Source organism: Primulina tabacum, chromosome 4 (assembly GCF_025594145.1).
Source record: "Primulina tabacum isolate GXHZ01 chromosome 4, ASM2559414v2, whole genome shotgun sequence".
In the NCBI taxonomy this organism is placed as follows: domain Eukaryota; kingdom Viridiplantae; phylum Streptophyta; class Magnoliopsida; order Lamiales; family Gesneriaceae; genus Primulina; species Primulina tabacum.
The window spans coordinates 7972487-7991301 of NC_134553.1; the positions used below are offsets into that span (position 1 = coordinate 7972487).

General features: G+C 35.3%; 2 protein-coding genes across 3 annotated transcripts; one reads left to right on the plus strand and one right to left on the minus strand.

Moving 5' to 3' along the window:
- Positions 1 to 6291: 6291 nt before the first annotated feature.
- LOC142542948 (growth-regulating factor 4-like) lies at positions 6292 to 10426 on the plus strand. 2 transcript variants are annotated; one of them, XM_075649882.1, is made up of 5 exons: positions 6292 to 6541; positions 6934 to 7252; positions 7919 to 8273; positions 9613 to 10076; positions 10188 to 10426. In XM_075649882.1, exons 2-5 carry the CDS (start codon positions 7021 to 7023, stop codon positions 10193 to 10195), a joined length of 1059 nt encoding a protein of 352 aa, XP_075505997.1. In that variant the 5' UTR covers positions 6292 to 6541; positions 6934 to 7020; the 3' UTR covers positions 10196 to 10426. The 2 variants fall into 2 exon arrangements, with proteins under 2 accessions (XP_075505997.1, XP_075505998.1); XM_075649883.1 differs by having other exon boundaries at positions 6292 to 7252.
- Positions 10427 to 10992: 566 nt separating this feature from the next.
- LOC142542949 (pyruvate kinase, cytosolic isozyme) lies at positions 10993 to 14037 on the minus strand. Its single transcript, XM_075649884.1, has 3 exons — positions 13635 to 14037; positions 12337 to 12798; positions 10993 to 12028 (listed from the first exon to the last, which is right to left on the minus strand). The coding sequence occupies exons 1-3, from the start codon at positions 13893 to 13895 to the stop codon at positions 11216 to 11218; spliced, it is 1536 nt and encodes a 511-aa protein (XP_075505999.1). The 5' UTR covers positions 13896 to 14037; the 3' UTR covers positions 10993 to 11215.
- Positions 14038 to 18815: the final 4778 nt, after the last annotated feature.

The window sequence follows — 18815 nt, forward strand, 5'->3', positions numbered from 1 at the left end:
TTCTTTCCTTCCATGTGATTGCTAGCATGAGATTTATTTTAATGTTGAATTACATTATGTATGCTAGCATGATACTATGATTTACTGCTTTGAAATACATGTTTACCTGATTATCCGATTTGAGTTGGTATTAGGTATTATTGAGTATGAATCAGATCTGATTCATGATCAGCAGTAAGATGATCCGAGAAAGAATGGAACATGTTTGTAGTATTTGGGTTACTAATGATTTTGGTAATCAGATATACCTCCTAGAAGAATTTCAGAACGGGGCAATACTTCGGTTGAACAGATAGATATATCAGAAACTCCGACGGAAATACAGTTGAAGAAATTTCAGTCGTCTCAACCGCCGATTTTGAGGGGTACTGAGATGTCTGAAGAGTGTCAGAATTGGTTAGATGATATAGAACTGTTGTTTGATTTGCTTAAGTATTCAGATGAACAGAGAATTAAATTGGTGCCCAACCAGTTACGAGAGGCCGCCAGGAGTTGGTGGATTACAATCAAGGGAATATTAGAACAACGTGATATTGTGATCACGTGGGAAGTCTTTAAAGCCGAATTCTATCAAAGATTTTTCTCAGTTTCATACCGAGAAGACAAAAGAGCAGAGTTTGAGAATTTGAAACAAGGCCAACTGAATATTGAAGAATATGTTGCTAAATTCTCTACTCTACTGCGTTTTGTTCCTCAGATAGCTGGGAATGATGAAGCTGTAGCTGAGCAGTTCATCAAAGGATTGAATTCAGAGATAGTTGCATTGATAAATATGCAGCGACCTTACCATCTTGCTGATACTTTGAGTAGGGCAAAAAGAGCTGAGGTGAGTCTGATTCGACAACAAGAAAGATTGGATGTGATTCCACTCCAAACACAACAACTCCCTCTTAGATTTGATAAAGGCAGTACGAGTGGAAAGCAAGATTTTCTGAAAGCTCGAAAGAAACAGTTTAAGAAGTTAGGGAGCGGACTGAGTGGTTCGTCTAGCTCCAGTGGTTCCAGCCCGAGTTATACTGGAGTATATTGCAGAACTTGCGGAGGGAGACATCCCACGGAGCAATGCCAGGGAGTGACTGGTAGTTGCTATATTTGTAGACAGCCGGGACACTTTGCTAGAGTCTGTCCTCAGAGAAGTTCCCGAAGATTTTAGGGAGCAGAAGACCGAGGAACAGACACCGGACACACCTGATGATATAGTGGCAGGTACTGTTCTTTTATGATTATATTGCATAGGTATTGATATATACTAATGCATTCCCTACGATTATCTTTGACTGAGTTGCATTGAGATATGCTGTATCTGTTGAGTCTGTTTGTACTGTAGTATTGATTCCCTTACTTTTTGGAAAGAAAGATTGATATCAGAGATTTCTGTGAAATATTGTATACTACAGTAAGATGAGAATAAAGTCGAGTTAGATTATGATGTACTTGTGTTTCTGATTTGACCGCATTATTGATATTAATATGCTGAACAAGTACAGAACTATTGTAGATTCCTTCCATAAAAATATAAGATTCAGGCCAGATAGGGCTGATGAGTAGAAATTCTACGGTAAAGATTCTAGATCTAGAATTTCTTTGATATCTGTATTGTTTATGACTCGATTGATACAGAAAGGAGCAGATGGTATCCTTATGTATTCAGTAGACATGCTGAAATCGAGCCTAGTATTGGAAGATTTGCCAAGTGATGTACGAGTTGGTTGACGTCTTCCTAGATAAGATTTTGGATTTGCTTTATATCAGGAAGATAGATTTCAGAATTGAATTGATACCAGGTACTGTTTGTGTTTTAGAATTCAGTACAGAATGATATTGAATGTACAGAATGTCACTGAATGAATTGAAAGAATTGAAAGATCACTATAAGAGTACCGATCAGGAGTTACATATGATTTAGTGTTTCTCTGTGGCATGTTTCAGTATGTTCAGAGGTATTCTAATGATTTATGCTTATTATATCTATGATATGTGGATATATTCGCAGCGTCTGATCGATTGAATCAAACAATTGAAGATTGTATTGAATACTCTGAGAATTGTGATTATTGTATACAGAAATTATTCAGATAAGAATTTTGCTTGAAACAGATTGTATTCAGAATAAGCGATATCTGAAGTTAAGATACCGATTGATTTTGACACAGTTGAGATTGTGATCAGTGACTGAGAACGATACCGATATCAGAATGATCAGAAAGTTCAAAAACGTCATAAATTTATTTTTTTGTCTGAGTTGGCAGATTATCTTATCCGATTATGTTTTGAACTGCATGGGAATTGTTAGCTTCTAGATAAGTATTTGATACAGATTATTGTGAACCGTTGAGATTATATACAGTTCAAACCGAATCAGAGCTGAATTCGAGAATTACAGCAGTTCAGAACGTGATCAAAGTGACAGATATGTGATTTTTACTGTATGAGAATGATTATCTTGTGATGTCTAATGTTTCAGAATTGTACAACAGAATTTGATATCGATAGTCAGAACCGAATACCAGGTAGGTATTTTTCTTTAATTTATATTATTAACTGATTTGTTTGTACCAAATAGTTCGAATCTGAAATTGACAGATAGTGTCAGAAACACACAGTAGTGGATTCAGTTTTCATTTTGGTGACGGAGAATGCATAATATTCGGACAGACAGTTTTGATATAGACAGATTAAATCAGTTATAATAGAATTTGTACGGAAATGTTGGCAGGAATTGTACTGAAATGTCTAAATCGCCAATAAATGAAGACAGAAAGATAGAAATCAGAAGATTTATTACAGAATTTGTATATTCTTGACTAGACACGGGGAGTATATTTCGATGAATTTCGTAATGAGACCACTGCAATACTTTCCAGATTGTGATATGATATGATTGTGATTGACAGATTGTTCAATCTATATCTATTAGTTTGTACCAGATAACGTACAAACATGACCAAATGACACAGATCGATGTCAGAGAAGTGGTCAGAGTAACCAGAATGCCACAGTAGATTATATCAGATTGTGATTTTTGCGTGATTTTGTACTTGTGGCAGAATATACCACAAACTCCTTCGCATACTATCCAGATCTGAGAGATTATGTATAGAGCTATAGTGCTGGATGTTAGCACTAGTTAACACGATGCATTGTCACTTGGTGCATTCGGCTACAATGAGAATCATCAAATGAGTATTGGGATAGCAACATACGAAGCATTGTACAATAAGTACTGCAGATTTTTTTGGTATAAGAATAATGTCTCAAAGATATCTGAGATAAGATCTAATACAGTCAGAGATAGAGCAAGAAAAATGAAACTGATTCAGAAGAAAATGAAAATTATTCTGTTGTTGAAAACACAGTAAGATTTTCAGAATAGCAAAGAGATTATTTGAAAGACAGAATCTGATATGAGATTGAGATTTCAGAATGGATTCATTGAGATGAGTTTCTGATTTAAACTCTGTATACATTCTTCTGATATATCTGAATTGAATACTTGCGAGTTCGAGGACGAACTCAGATCTAAGAGGGGGAGAAATGTAAGGCCCGAGATTTTATTACCGTAATATGAGATTAATCTGAAATGAGTTATTACTGATTTTAAGAGTACCGATATTGAGATTAGGAATTGTATTGATACTGATTATGAATTCTGGTAGTATCTCTGTGATGTTGAGATTCACGGGGTTATCGAGACTGTATCGTTATGTCGTCGAAACATCAGTTGATTTAGATTGATCAGATTCAGTAATGATTTCGATTGTATCGTGATATCGTTGATATGAATTAGATTGTACATTGTTCAGATATGGATCAGATTATGTATTGATTTGAGTATTGATCAGAACAAGTCTTGAATTGAGTTATATACTGATATGGTATTTATGTGACTTGTCATTGCCAGACTGGGTATGGACAGATTGGAATACAAGACTTCGTCTTCATCAGACCGAGAAGAGAAAGGTATAAATTGATGTTAATTGGGAGATCGACTTGAGTTAGATTTAACTCGAGTTTCCCTAAACCACATACTTGTATGGTATTATTTTTATACCTTTGTATTTTAATGATTATGTTTATTCTATTAAATTAGAAGTAGAAAGCAGAGAGCTATTGAGTGAGAGTCACTGACAGAGGGGTTAGATTTTGACAGTATAGTCACTGACCCATTGCACATTGTCAGACTAGGCTTAGTCTTGGTAGATACGCCAAGGCACTGGACGTTTGGTGTATCGATATGCTTAAGATACAGACATTGTTATTATTGTAGATTATTCGATACAGCTAGACCAAAGTCCAGAAATAAGAACGTACCGCCACCGCGACTGGTAGTAGTAGGTGAGAGACTTGTTACGTTCTTATTCACTGGGATCCCTAAATTAGAATGAGAGATGAGTCGAGTCTTAGATATCGAGACTAGAACTTGATTATAGAGTTGTATTGATTTATGTTTCGTAGATTACGATTCAGATATTATTTACAGATTGGTATTGATACATGTTGTTTGATTATGCTACATGTGATAAGATATAATTCATGCTTTTATGTTAATTCAGTTAACTGCATGTATACATTATTTATACTGAGATTTATTCTCACCGGAGTTATCCGGCTGTTGTCTTGTTTGTATGTGTGCATGACAACAGGTGGGACATGATCGGGGTCAAGAAGATGAAGAGAGAAGATGAGTTAGAGTGGTGATTCCGGACTTATTGTCGACTTGGTTTAATACTTGAAATTTAGCAGTTGAACCTTAGACTAGTTTGAATAAGTGTTGTACATTATTGTACTTTTATACTGAGATGTATATTAGTTAAATTCCATTACGTTCCGAACTTACATTTAAAAAAAAAAGAAAAATTTTTAGACCCTGTTTATCTTAATTAATAATTAAATCCCAAAGATGATTAAGAAGATGATTAGTGTCTGGGTCCCCACAGTTATTGAGTCGAGCTCGAGCTCGAACATCAGTACCCATCGAGTTAGGCTCGAGCTCGAGTATTTCAAAGAAATTTCGAGTCGAGCTCGAATAGTGTGATGCTCGGGCTCGATTCAACTTGATTACACCTCTACTCCTAGTTATGCAAATGTTCCATCTAGTCTCTTTCTCAAGGATTCAAGATAAGAGTAGGTCTCTTGTGAGACAATATCACGAATCTTTATCTGTGAGACGTGTTAATCTTACCGATATTCACAATAAAAAGTAATACTCTTAACATAAAAATTAATTCTTTTCCATGAATGACCCAAATAAGATATCCGTCTCACAAAATATGACAAGTGAGAACGTCTCACACAAATTTTTACCTCAAGATAAATATTATATAAATTTTTTCTTCTTTGAATCAAAGAGAGTGTTATAAGCGAACGCAGATGATGAATTTATTGTTGAGATAAAAATTAACATATAACTCCATTCAAATATCAAAAGATTAGTTTATTAACATAGACAATTTACGTGATATATAAAATACTATAGTTACTATTGAGAAATAGATTTATGAAAGTAACATGACAAATTTTGAAGAAGGCAACTAATTTAGATGTATTCTGGTTATATATATATATATATATGAGGTTACTTCTCAATATATTTATAACATAGATATATATACTATATTATTAAGTTTGAGATCTTTAAAGTAACTAATTTTTGATGTCGTGGTCTATTTTAATAATTATATATTAATAAAGTGTTAAAATTTTAATGTAAATCATGTATAGCTTAGCAGAGCCTTACTTTTCTAAACATCATGTTGTAAGTTTAATTTATATATCAAAATTATAATATCGTCCCTCGTTATTTCTTATAATTACATTTTTATCTTAATTTAAATATAAATAAAATAAACTATAAAAAATATTGTAGAAGCATGCGTCGTCGCGTTGGTGTAATTGTTATACGTTATAGATCTTTAATCATATTTCAAACTGATCATACTTGTATTTTTTTTCAAAGAATTATCTATAATTAAACCTCAAACTCAAAATCTCACACCAAATTCATAATCTTTTTTTTTTTAATAAAAAAGATTTTTTATTAAAATAAATAAAAAAAATAACAAATACAAATACACTGAACATGACCACCAGAATACCAAATTGATAATCTTGATAGAATATCATCGTGCTTGTGTCCTATCCCGACGACATAATGTAGATCATCATACAAAATCACGTGAGTGCAAACATCATTGGACCACACAAACAGCCTCGACCCCACCCCAATCCCACGTTGCCTCCCACCACCCAACCATGCTTCCTCCAACATCAACACACAAATATCCCACCTTCTTCATCATTATCACTGAAAACCCCCCATTTTCCATTATTTACTTCACCAAGAAAATGTTCCTATCATTGTACTGAACTTGAGGTCACCAACACTCTCTCATCTTTAAGTCTCGCATTATTATTATATCCTCTCTATGTACTCGAAGATTCCATCTTTTTTTGTCTTCCTTCAGCAGCTGCCCACTTTCCTCTCTGATTTTGAGGTTCACCTCCCATGTTTGGCCGAACCCTAGATCCGTCCCTTCACTAGGTGAATACACACTCTGTCTTTCTCCTGCACACACTGCAAATGGTGTCTATTTGTTTGTGTTTTTATGGTGGTGTTCACGTTTTCTTGATTTTTCTCTGACTGCAGCTTTTTTTTTTAACAAGTGCTTGTTACAGACTTACAGTTATACACATGTTTGTGTCTTTTTGAACCTGAGTTCAAATACCAAGTTGTTTTTCTTTTTCCTTTTCCCTTTATCCATTATGTGGAAGCAGCTTTTCTGGGAAGTAAGAAATTTCTTATCTTGGACCCCTTTTCTCCACTCCCGCAAGGATAAATAGATAAAGCAATAGGTGCACAAAAAAAGTAGCCACCGTGCACTTCTTCGTGCTTTTTTTTGTGACTGATTGTGATTTTTCCATTTCTTGATGCAGGTTAGGCGAGAAGATAAAGGAGGATAATTTATTTCTAAATTTACAAGTGTCATTTTTAAAGGAGGGTTGAGTTAAAAGAAGGTAAAAATGAGTGGCACGGCTTCTGCACCTGCGGTGGTGGGGGGAGGGGGAGGGGTAGGGGAGGTAGTTTACGGAGGGTATAGGCCACCATTCACTGCAGTGCAGTGGCAGGAGCTGGAACACCAAGCCACGATATATAAGTACCTGGTGGCTGGACTTCCAATCCCACCGGACCTCATTATGCCGATTCGCCGCAGCTTTGATGCCCTTGCGTCCCGTTTATTCCACTATCCTTCGTGTAATCATCACCCTTTTTAATCGATTTCATTCAACATTTGGTTCAAAGAGACATTCTGACCCTGTCTTGATATTGACAATTGTTTAAACTTAAAGACATAAATGGAAGTTTAATTGTGTATGTATGAGATACAGTAAGTAGTGGATTTGATAATGGTAGGTAATTAGTATCAGCATGAATGTGACTTTCACTCCTGTTGATTATTGTCATATTTGATCGGAAAACTGAAGGATAACCTGCTTATTGGTGGATCTATATAGGATTGACTAAGCCATTGGAAGCTTTGCGTGTGTTTTGCTATCATTATCTATGTTGTTTTCTTTGCCAACTGTAGGTTGTAAATGATGATGTAATGTCCTTCAAGATACTTGATCTGTTATAGAATTTGTTGCTCTATGTTTGTGACATATTAGAGAACTTACCATTTTTCGGGGAATGAATTTTAAATTTTTTTTAATATCAGCTTGTTTGTTACAACATTGATGCTGTGGCATGTCTTATACTGTCGGTTGGGCTTATGCTACATTGGGTGACAGTGTCGAACTAGTGCATGTCATTGGGTGCATAAAAAAAACGTAATATAAGATCAGAACATAGCATGACACGGTACAGTGAATATCAGACAATCTTATTTGGTGAACTTAAATTTGGGTGTTTGTTTTGTAGCGGGCTATTGTTCCTACTATGGGAAGAAATTTGATCCTGAGCCTGGAAGATGCCGAAGGACAGATGGGAAGAAGTGGAGATGCTCCAAAGACGCACATCCAGACTCCAAATATTGCGATCGGCACATGCACCGAGGTCGCAACCGTTCAAGAAAGCATGTGGAATCTCAATCTAACTCGCAGTCTTTGTCAACTACGATATCTCACATCTCTACTGGAAGCAATAATAGCAGTGGAAGCTTCCCAAATATGTCATTATATTCTGTTGGTAGTTCCGAAGAATCAGCTCTAGGAAGAAATGTGACGAAGCTGCAGATGGAGCCTCTCTCCTATGGGATCCATAACAAGGATTTGAGGTACATTTGTTAAGCCTAGTCATTTGGTTAGATCAAATTAGTAATGTGGCTTATAGCTGTTGCGAAGGCATAAGTTTTGAAACTAAAAACGATAAATATGAAGAGTGAAAACATGTTTTTGAATGTTTAGTAAAAAAAAAGTACAAGTCAATAGAAAAATGTTAGAGAGGGAGGTGACCGGGTTTGCCACCGTAGCTCCCTCGAATGGTTTTGTTCGTTAATAGAAATGGGAGGATCCATTTTCTCACATCATACCGCTACCAAGCAAATAACAAGAATGGAGTTACAGACACTGTCACACTGGTTATGTGAGGAACATGAGGAGCATACACCTAGGAGATGGCTGGATCATAGGAAGTGAATTTTTTCTATGAATCCTGACCATGAACCTGAAGAGTGCTGCTGTAGACTTGAAGTATTGGGTAGATTAGAAGATTAAATAAACTAACTAGTTACGCAACATGTCATGGTGGTGGTGGAATTTCCTCTCTTTGAACATAATTAACACCATTTTTGGCCGACTAAATCGTGCAGTGTGGAGCCATTGGTTTGTTTGAATATAGGTCTTATGTTCGCAACATACCCTGTAGGGGAGTGAGTAGGTGGGCGTGATTTTTTTTAAAAAAAAATTGATGCCATTTTTCCACTTATTGTGTCCTTAACTTCTAAACAGAAGTTGGCCTTGGACCATTTTCTCTGCTCCTATTTCTTAACCAAGACTTGCAAGCTAGATGCGAGGAAGTTGAATGACACGAAGCAATGCATGCAGAATGAAACATATTTCTATCAAGTGGATTCTCTTGTTTTTTATAATATCAAACCTGGGATGCGAGAGAGAAAATTTAAGTCTCACACCCATCCTCACATTTGAAAATTAAACAAAAGAACTTTCTGTTTATGGTTGTGCCAGTAGGCAATAGTTAGTCATGAAAGTTAAGAATCAAAATCTAGCATTCATAATTCTAGTAATGACTTCTGAGACAACTGTCTTTCTCTTGAGATATGTTTCACAGTGGGGTATAAACTATAAAGATAAATATTTCTCCCCCCATGACCTGAAGATTTATGACATTGGGTTTAAAAATGGATTATTTGATGTTCTCATCTTTATAGAAGTAGGCTGGCTAGAAGCTTGGTCCAGTTTTTTGGTGTCTATCAGGAGCTATTGACCTTTTTAATGCATATTCAGCTGTACGGACATGTCCCCATTGATTTACTTTTGATGAGAGCATCAAGCGGTGCATCCTTGTTCTACTTGACTAAGCTTGTGCTCCTTCAAGGAAGAAGTTTGCTCTACCCAACTGATGCCCTTTTTGGTAACAAGATTTTTTACGTACAGGTACCTCCATGGATCAACTTCTCATTCTGATGAGCATAAATTCTCCCCGGAAGCTTCTCTGGGTTTAGGCTCTTGTGCAGGTAGCGGAACATGGTGTTACTTGCCTTCCCAAGTTTGTTCGAGCTCTTCATTGAAGCAGAGCTCTGATTCCCAGTTTTTGGGACATTCCTCTTCTCAAGAAATCATGCCACGTGCTTTTAAAACCATTAACGATGCCATGGCAAAACAGCGGGAGCAGCACCGTGTTGTTGGGAACGAGCTTTGTTCACTGGGGCAAATTAAGCAGGAGCATCAAAATCTAGTGCACCCTTTCTTCAGCGAGTGGCCCACGACCAAAGTGTCATGGTCCAATCTTTATGATGAAGATGGGTCCGACAAGAACGTCTTCTCCTCTACTCAGCTATCCATGTCGATTTCAAGGGCGAATTCTGAGTTTTCAACAAGGAGCTCTTACTCCCCGAATGGTAAAGTTGAAATATTTCTAGTTGATCAAGATTTGATATTCTTGCAACATATTTAGATAAAACTATCGTAGAGCTGAATGACTAAATTTACGCTGATTCGATAACATGCAGACACTTGAAGGAAAGGGGACGATTCAATCAAATGCAGCCAGCTTAATTGTCGTCGTTACTCACTTATACATTGTGTACTTCAAGAGTTGAGATACTTCTATGAGATTCATGTACCGTGATTGTTGTTGAAGTTGCTCAGTTCTTAGTCTTGAATAAATGTTTCCTGACTCTACCACCTCTGATTTGGCTTTTAACTTTTAAGCTTTGTGGATCAGCTGCGAAGCGTTTGGAAGTGTAATTAATTTTAATATTAATTTATTAAAATTAATTACAAGATTTTTAGGCCAATATTTTTTATGTGCTGAATCTGTGTTTGTTATGAATTTAACATAGACTTGCCTGAATCACACGTACTTCGGAATATAATTTTGTCCCTCCTGGTAACATAGTTTAAAATAAATTTACCGGTGATTCTGAAGACATGAGTATATGTTTAGAAATAACTGTGAAGATACAAGTGATTTTGGAAAAAAATTTGAATGAGAAACTTGCACAGCATGATACAGTACTTCTATTTCTTCGGATGGATTTTTTTATTACATTACAATTACAATTACAATATATGAGTTTCTACTTGTCCAATTATTGATCGATATATGGCCGTTTTATTTTGCAAGGGAAATTAAAGAATTTATTTCAAACAAATAATGAGATTAAATGGCAATTTTGTCACTCTTCCGAGGTTTGCTTTACAATAAAGAAACATTCGCTGATTTGTGCGTCACCACATGTATATAATAGCCAACCCAAGCAAAAGGTTGGAAAAGGAATGCCTCCATCTCTAATGCGTAATGTAAACCCCATATAAATTCCAAGATTCACTCAATAATTATTGCAAAATTACAGCAAAAGTTCAACCCAATAGGCTTGATGAATATGGTGGACAACGCATCAATCCATATTTGTCCAAAAGTAGAAGTGAAGACTTAAAATATAAAGCTCATTTTATTACTCCTACGGTGTAAATATCATAAGCAAGAATCAACAGCTTGAAGTTCGTGAAAATTTAGAACTCACCCATCATTGCATCACTTGACAGTGACGATCTTAATGATAGATGAGGTCCCAATACGGTGGAGGGCCACGACAGCGTCTCCCACCTTGCAGAGTCCTTTTGTTTTAGCGTGCTGAAGAGAAAACTCCAGAGCTTCCTCAGTTGACTCCTCGTGAGAAGCCCTAGCAGATCCTGCACAAAGAACAGGAACAAGTCCTCTGAATATAAGACTGTGCCTGGCCGGAGATTCGTCACTGCACGACCAATCAAATGAATCGGTCTTTATTTCAGGAACCACCACTGACAAAATTGGCATGCCTGGCCTGTATTTAGCCACTAGCTTCGCGGTACTGCCTCCTCTAGTCAGGACCAAAATAAGAGCTGCTTTAGCTGAATTAGCTGTTCGAACTGCTGATGATGCAAGGCTTTCCAATGGGCTCATGGGAACTGGTGCATTTGCCATTATTCTTTTAATAGCATCACTGTAATCAATTGTGCTTTCAGCTTCTATGCAAATCTTGGCCATGGTACGGACCGCAAGATCTGGATAAGCTCCTGCAGCAGTTTCACCACTGAGCATTACGCAGTCTGTACCATCAAGAACAGCATTGGCAACATCCGTGGCTTCTGCTCGAGTTGGCCTCGGAGACTTGATCATTGATTCCAACATCTGTGTTGCAGTGACCACAGGCTTTCCTTGGATATTACACTTGTATATCATCACCTTTTGAGCCAAAAATATCTTCTCTATTGGAATTTCCATGCCCAGATCACCACGAGCCACCATGAAGGCATCTGAATTGGTTAAAATTTCATCAAAATTCGCCACCCCTTCTTGATTTTCAACCTATAGAAAGACACCCAATATGCACACATCAGTTGCCTCCAGGCAGAGCCAGGCCAGAAACCTCGTCAATGTAAAATGCATGCTTTACACAAAACAAAACGTACATTCTCTAAAAGAAAGTAAATTTGTAGATAACACTCTGGCAACATCACAAATAAAACCAAAAATTAACATAGCTATACTTGCATCATTTTCCAGAGCGTCCAAACTAGTAAGCTAGTAAAACTCAAAACAAATTATGCGTGGCTTGCACAACAAATAATTTTCCAAGCTTCATATATTACAGTGCTGAAGAAACGAGATCAGACCTTAGACATGAGAAGGATGCTTTTGGCATGCTCACCCAGCAATTTTCTGACCTCCACCAAATCAGAACCTTTTCGAACGAAGGAAAGAGCAATCATATCAATTTGATTTGGAACTCCCCATTTCAAGATATCTTCTTTGTCTTTCTCTGTCAAAGTTGGGAGATCCACGATAACACCAGGAAGGTTGACATTTTTCCTTTCACCTAGAACCGCAGTGTTCTCACAGCGGCAATGTACTAAGCCTTTTTCTTTGTCACAAGCCAAAACAGCGAAGGTGATAGTGCCGTCAGCACACAATATAACACTACCAGGCTTTACATCCTCTGCCAATTTTTTGTAGCTCATGCAGATCATTTCCTCATCACCTTTGATGTTGTAGTCAGTGGTTATTGTGATCTCTTGTCCCTGCTTCAGTTGGATAGGCTTGGCATCTTTTAAGAAACCTGTACGAATTTCTGGACCCTGTATTAAAATAAACATTACATTAAGCTGCCAAATACGAGTAATGATGGTATATAACCAGGTTAAACTCTACTGGAATCCCTATGGCTCCACTAGAATAGTCTTCAGTCACACACACACACAAATACTAACGCCAAATCTTTTTTTCTTATCGATTTGCTTTGTTATGCAAGAATCTGAATGATCAACGTCTCATCTTCATAACACACACACACAAAAATACCAACGCCAAATCTTTTTTTCTTTTCGATTTGCTTTGTTATGCAAGAATCTGAATGATCAACGTCTCATATTCATATTCTCAACATGGGCTACTCTTGTTTCAGTTAACTATAAAAAATTAACCAAAACAGAGAGAGAACTTCAGATTGATATTAATCATTTGTTCAGTAACCAGAAACAAAAAAAGACTACCGCTGAATTAATCCTTCAGTTTAAAACCCAAAAGAACACAAAGGATATTAATCATTTGTTCAGTAACCAGAAACAAAAAAAGAATACCGCTGAATTAATCCTTCAGTTTAAAACCCAAAAGAACACAAAGCAAGGAAGGACTAGACATAAATCAAAGCTAAAAACTAAAAAGTCTAACATATAAGACCAAAGGGAAGAAATATTTTCAAAAAATAAACGATCCTGGTACGGAACCGCAGCGCAGACAAACATAAATTGAAATGGAATTAAGTGTAAATTTCGAGCGAGGAACAAAAGACCAACCTAAAGGCTGGAGAAGAAAACAGTAAACCACGGAACAGAAAAAACAAACAAACAAAAAAACAAAACACATAAACCAACAAAAAGGAATTTAAAAAATCGAATGAATCTAACAAATAAACCTTGGTGTCGAGCATGACGGCGCAGAGTATGCCGGTGTTGTCCATAGCCTGGCGGAGGTTATTGAGTGTCTCCTGATGATATTCGTGAGATCCATGCGAGAAATTGAATCGAGCGACGTTCATCCCCGCACGAAGAAGCTTCTCCAACATGGGAACAGAGCGAGACGCCGGCCCCAGCGTGCACACGATCTTCGTCTTAGGCCTGGCCACAATAACATCATGTCCACCAATTTCCACATCGTTGTTCATCTCCATCTTCATCTCGATCGATCGAAAACCTTGAATCGAATGTTCTCGGCAGATTTTGGCAATAAGCAGAAATTATTATGGAACCCGGGCGGCGAGTAAAAGGTTTGTAAAGCAAGGCATTCCTAAGTCTTGTTTGGATAGCTGGTCGTATATTTTTTCGATTTTCATCAATATACCAATAACCAAATTCTTTTTAATAAAAATTAATAATATTAAGATTAAAAAATTTACGTTAAAAAGTAAAAAATTCAAACTTATAAAATATATTAAACTACACACTTTATAAAATTTACGACACTTAATTGTGTTTTTTTTCACAAATTGGGATACCTATTTATAGAATTTATTCGAAATAATCCAAAAAAAAAACATCATTACATAAATCATCACACTAATTTTCAATATTTACAACTCTTATTTTTAAGATTCAATAATTTAAACTCTTATTTTCAACACTCCCCTTGTGATGGCGATCATGATATAATGATTGTCTTCATTACGTGTTTTTATACTGACTCGTTAAAAATCTTACTAGAAAAAACACATTGGGATAAAAATTATAGTAAGAGAAAAAAAAAAGTACAGTCACGTAAACACTCCCTCATGTTAACACGAACGATTTTTCACAAATTTCGTAGATTGCGCACCAATATTATATATATGCTTTCTGAATATTGTCGTAGGAAGTGCCTTTGTGAAGAGATTTGATGAATTTTGACTTGATTGAATGTAACGAATATCAATATATTTATTCTTCTCAAGCTTATGGGTGAATGCGAAGAACTTAGGGAGAATATGTTTAGTTCTGTCGATTTTGATGTATTCTTCTTTTATTTAAGCAACACATGCAGCATTATCTTCATATAGTGTCATAGGCTTCTTGTCGAATAATAATCCATGTGAGATTTGGATATGTTGGGTCATTGATTTTAGCCACACACATTTAGGGGTGGGCATAAAACCCGAAAAACCGAAAAAACCGACCGGAACAAATAATTCGGTTTAAATGGTTCGGTTTTATCGGTTTTTCGGTCGGTTATGGTTTTAAAATTTATGAAATTCGTTTTTTTGGTTCGGTTTTCGGTTTTACTCCTCCAAAAAATCGAAAAAACCGAACCGACCATATAATTGTTAAGTATAGGGTTTTATGTATAATTTGCTATATTGTTAAGTATAAGACTTTTTATGTATAATGGGCCTATTAGGATTTAACCCTCAATTTTATATCCGCCGTTTTCTTTTATTTCTCACCACTCACCATTATCGTTTACAAGACTACAACTATCAGTCATCACTCGGCACTCACCATAGTCCGCAGACCACAGGTATGCAGACCACAACACAATGCTAACCATATTATTATTTGATTATTTTGTAAGGATTTTGTGGGAGTAAGCAGCGATGTTTAACTTTGTGCTGGGGATGAGAATGGGTGCCAAGACCTATCAATAATTGAGAAATAATGGTTATTATATTGTGAAAATGGGTCTTGTGGTTACTGTATTGTAAAAATGGTTGCCAATACCTATAAATATATATAAGATTAAGTCCTACAAATTAAATGTTTGACAAATACTATGATTCAGATTTTAGAGGCATAAAGTCACGTATAATTTTATTTCTTAACAAAATTTTAGCTAATCGTATATAACCGACCGTATAAATCGAACCGTATTACAAAAAAATCGAACCGAACCGTGATAAAATGGTTTGCTTTTGGGCTAGAGATATTCAAAACCGAAAACCGAACCGTTGTAGAGTAAAACCGGATCAAACCGATCGTTGCCCACCCCTACACACATTCACGAATTGTTTCATGTAGTGCAATAATATCGACGTGATTTGAAGAAGTTGTTACGAGTGTTTATTTATGTGAATGCCAAGAAATTGTGGTGCCTCCACGAGTAAATACATATCCGGTTTGGGAACGTGCTTTGTGTAGATCAAATAAATACCTAGCATCAGCATAACCAATTACACTTTGATTGGTATCTTTTGAATACAAAAATATCAAGTCTCTCGTTCCTTGTAGATAATGTAATATATGTTTAATTCCGTTCCAATATCTTTTTTTGTATACGAGCTAAATCTTGCCAATAAATTTACAGCAAAAAATATATCAGGTCTTGTACGAATAACAAGATACATAAGGACACCAATAACACTTAGATATGGTACTTCTGGACCAAGAATAACTTCATCTTCATATGGATGGAATGGATCATTTTCATTGTTTAATGATCTAACAACCATTGGAGTACTTAAAGAATTTGATCTATCCATATTAAAACGTTTAAGGACCTTTTCTGTATAAGTTGACTGGTGAACAAATATTCTACATTCTTTTTGTTCAATTTGCAAACCTAGACAATATTTTGTTTTTCCAATGTCTTTCATTTTAAATTCTTCCTTCAAGTACAACACGATTTCTTGAATTTCCTTATTCATTCTAATGATGTTTAAATCATCAACAGATACATCAATAATTACGCATCTTGATGTTGTTTTTTTTAATGAAAACGCAAGGACATATTGAATTGTTTAAATATATTTTTTTCATTAAGTGTTCACTTAATCGATTATACCGCATTCGACCGGATTGCTTTAACCCACATAATGAATTTTGCAATTGCACAAAATAACATTTTTTGGGTTTTAAACTTTGTGCTTCAGGCATCTTAAATCTTTCGAATGATCCGTATAAGTAAGCTGTGACAACATCAATAAGACGCATTTCTAAATTTTTAGATACCGCCAAATTAATCAAATACCGAAACGTAATTGCATCCATAATGGGAGTATACGTTTCTTCATAATCAATTCCACGTCTTTGAGAAAAACCTTGTGCAACAAGTCGAGCTTTATATCTTACTATTTCATTTTTCTCATTTCGCTTTCGAATAAAAACCCATTTGTACCCAACAGGTTTTACACATTCAGGTGTAAGGACTATAGGTCCAAACACGTTACAATCCAATTCAATTTGGATGATATCTTTCCATTTTATCCGGTCCTGTCGATTTTTACATTTACCAAAAGATTTTGGTTCACGATCTTCATTGTCATTTATGATATGAAATGCCACATTGTAAGAAAATATCTCATCAATTTCTTTTATATCTTTTCGATTCCATATTTTTCTAGTATTAATATAATTGATAGAGATTTCATGATTCTCATCAGTTTGTGGTTCTAACAGAATATTTTCATCATGATTCTCTATTTTGTGATCATCGTGTTTCTCTATGCATTTTCTTTTTCGAGGATTTTTATTCTTGGAACTGATTGTCCTTCCACGCTTCAATCGTTTTATGACATCATGAGTGTCTTTAATTTGTTTCTTTAGAATTTCAATTCGAGGAGAGACATTTACAACATGTATATATAATTTAGTTACCCTTTTGTGTCTGCAAATGCATCTGGTATTTGATTTGTTATTCTTTGCAAATGCACAATTTGCTGTATATTTTTTTTCACATTGTTTAGTTCTTGGATCCAGATGTAACAATGATGATATATACCATGTAATTTTCTTTTCGTTATGTTTCTTTTATCTCTCTAACATTGGGAAGATTTACTCATTAAAATGACAATCAGCAAAACGTGCTGTAAACACGTCGTCTGTCTGAGGCTCAAGATATCGAATGATTAATGATGTGCTATCATAACCTATATAAATTCTGATCTTTCTTTGAAGTCTCATTTTTGTTCGTTGAGACGGTGCAATAGGCACATATATCATACATCCAAAAATTCTCAGATGAGAAATGTATGGTTTTTTTACCAAAGGCAAGTTGCAATTAGAGTATTTGTGATATGCACTTGGTCTGATGCGAATTAATGAAACAGTGTGTAAAATTTCATGTCCCCGTATAGAAACATGGAGTTTTGTTTTCATAATCATTGGTCTAGCAATTAATTGTAAAAGTTTAATCAATGATTCAGCTAATCCATTTTGTGTATGTACATGAGCAACATGATGTTCAACAATAATTCCCATTGACATACAATAATCATTGAAAGTTTGGAAAGTATATTCACCAACATTATCAAGTCTAATTTTCTTGATTGTATGATCGAAAAATTGATTTTGCAATTTGATTATTTCAGCAACTAATCTTGCAAATGTCACATTTCGAGTTGATAATAAACATACATGTGATCATCTGCTAGAGACATTGATCAATACCATAAAATATCTAAATGGTCCACATGGTGGATGAATTGGCCTACAAATATCACCATGAATACATTGTATTCAGTTTGGATTTTTTCCCGTGATGGTCTTATAATAAGTTTTCCAAGTGAACATGCTTTACATTGAAACTTATTATTTCGAAATATCTTCTGGTCTTTCTGCGGATGACCTCTTCGCATCATTGTTGAACCAGAATGTCCTAATCGATCATGTCAATTTGATTAATATTGAAGAATTATCAACTATCATATATGATTCAATTGGAATTATATGTGTATAATGCAATCAAGTAGGGAGCATTGGTAGTTTTTCAACTACATATTTTTTTCCTGATTTATACGTGGTAAGCAACATTTATTTCTTATTTTCTTCATTTATTGTCTACGTATCATACCAATGAGAATATATGTCATTAAAACTCAGCAAAATTTTTTCGATTGTGGTGAATATAAACCATCATTTATCAGAAATTTTGTATCATTAATTAACAAAAAAATGTACTTTACCACAACTTTTAATCAAGTCTACATGACCTGATATTGTATTCGCCATTATTTTTTTTTGTTTTAGTTTCAAAAAATATCTTTTATCTCGAAAAATAGTTGTGTTGTACCACTATTAGGTATGCAAACTTCCATAAGATTAGTTCTTTATTTAGCTTTGTTCATAGCATTTTCCATATTTGAACGTCAAAAAAATATGCAATGAAAAAATTACTAACAATAAATATGTAA

Bases quoted from the DNA above. Each gene is read 5' to 3' on its own strand.
- LOC142542948 (XM_075649883.1), top strand. From the start codon at position 7,021: ATGAGTGGCACGGCTTCTGCACCTGCGGTGGTGGGGGGAGGGGGAGGG. The intron at 7,253-7,918 runs GTAATCATCACC...TTTGTTTTGTAG, and splicing joins TTTATTCCACTATCCTTCGT to CGGGCTATTGTTCCTACTAT. The intron at 8,274-9,612 runs GTACATTTGTTA...TTTTACGTACAG, and splicing joins ATCCATAACAAGGATTTGAG to GTACCTCCATGGATCAACTT.
- LOC142542949 (XM_075649884.1), bottom strand. From the start codon at position 13,895: ATGAAGATGGAGATGAACAACGATGTGGAAATTGGTGGACATGATGTT. The intron at 12,799-13,634 runs GTTTATTTGTTA...ATTTTAATACAG, and splicing joins CCGTCATGCTCGACACCAAG to GGTCCAGAAATTCGTACAGG. The intron at 12,029-12,336 runs GTCTGATCTCGT...GTCTTTCTATAG, and splicing joins GCATCCTTCTCATGTCTAAG to GTTGAAAATCAAGAAGGGGT.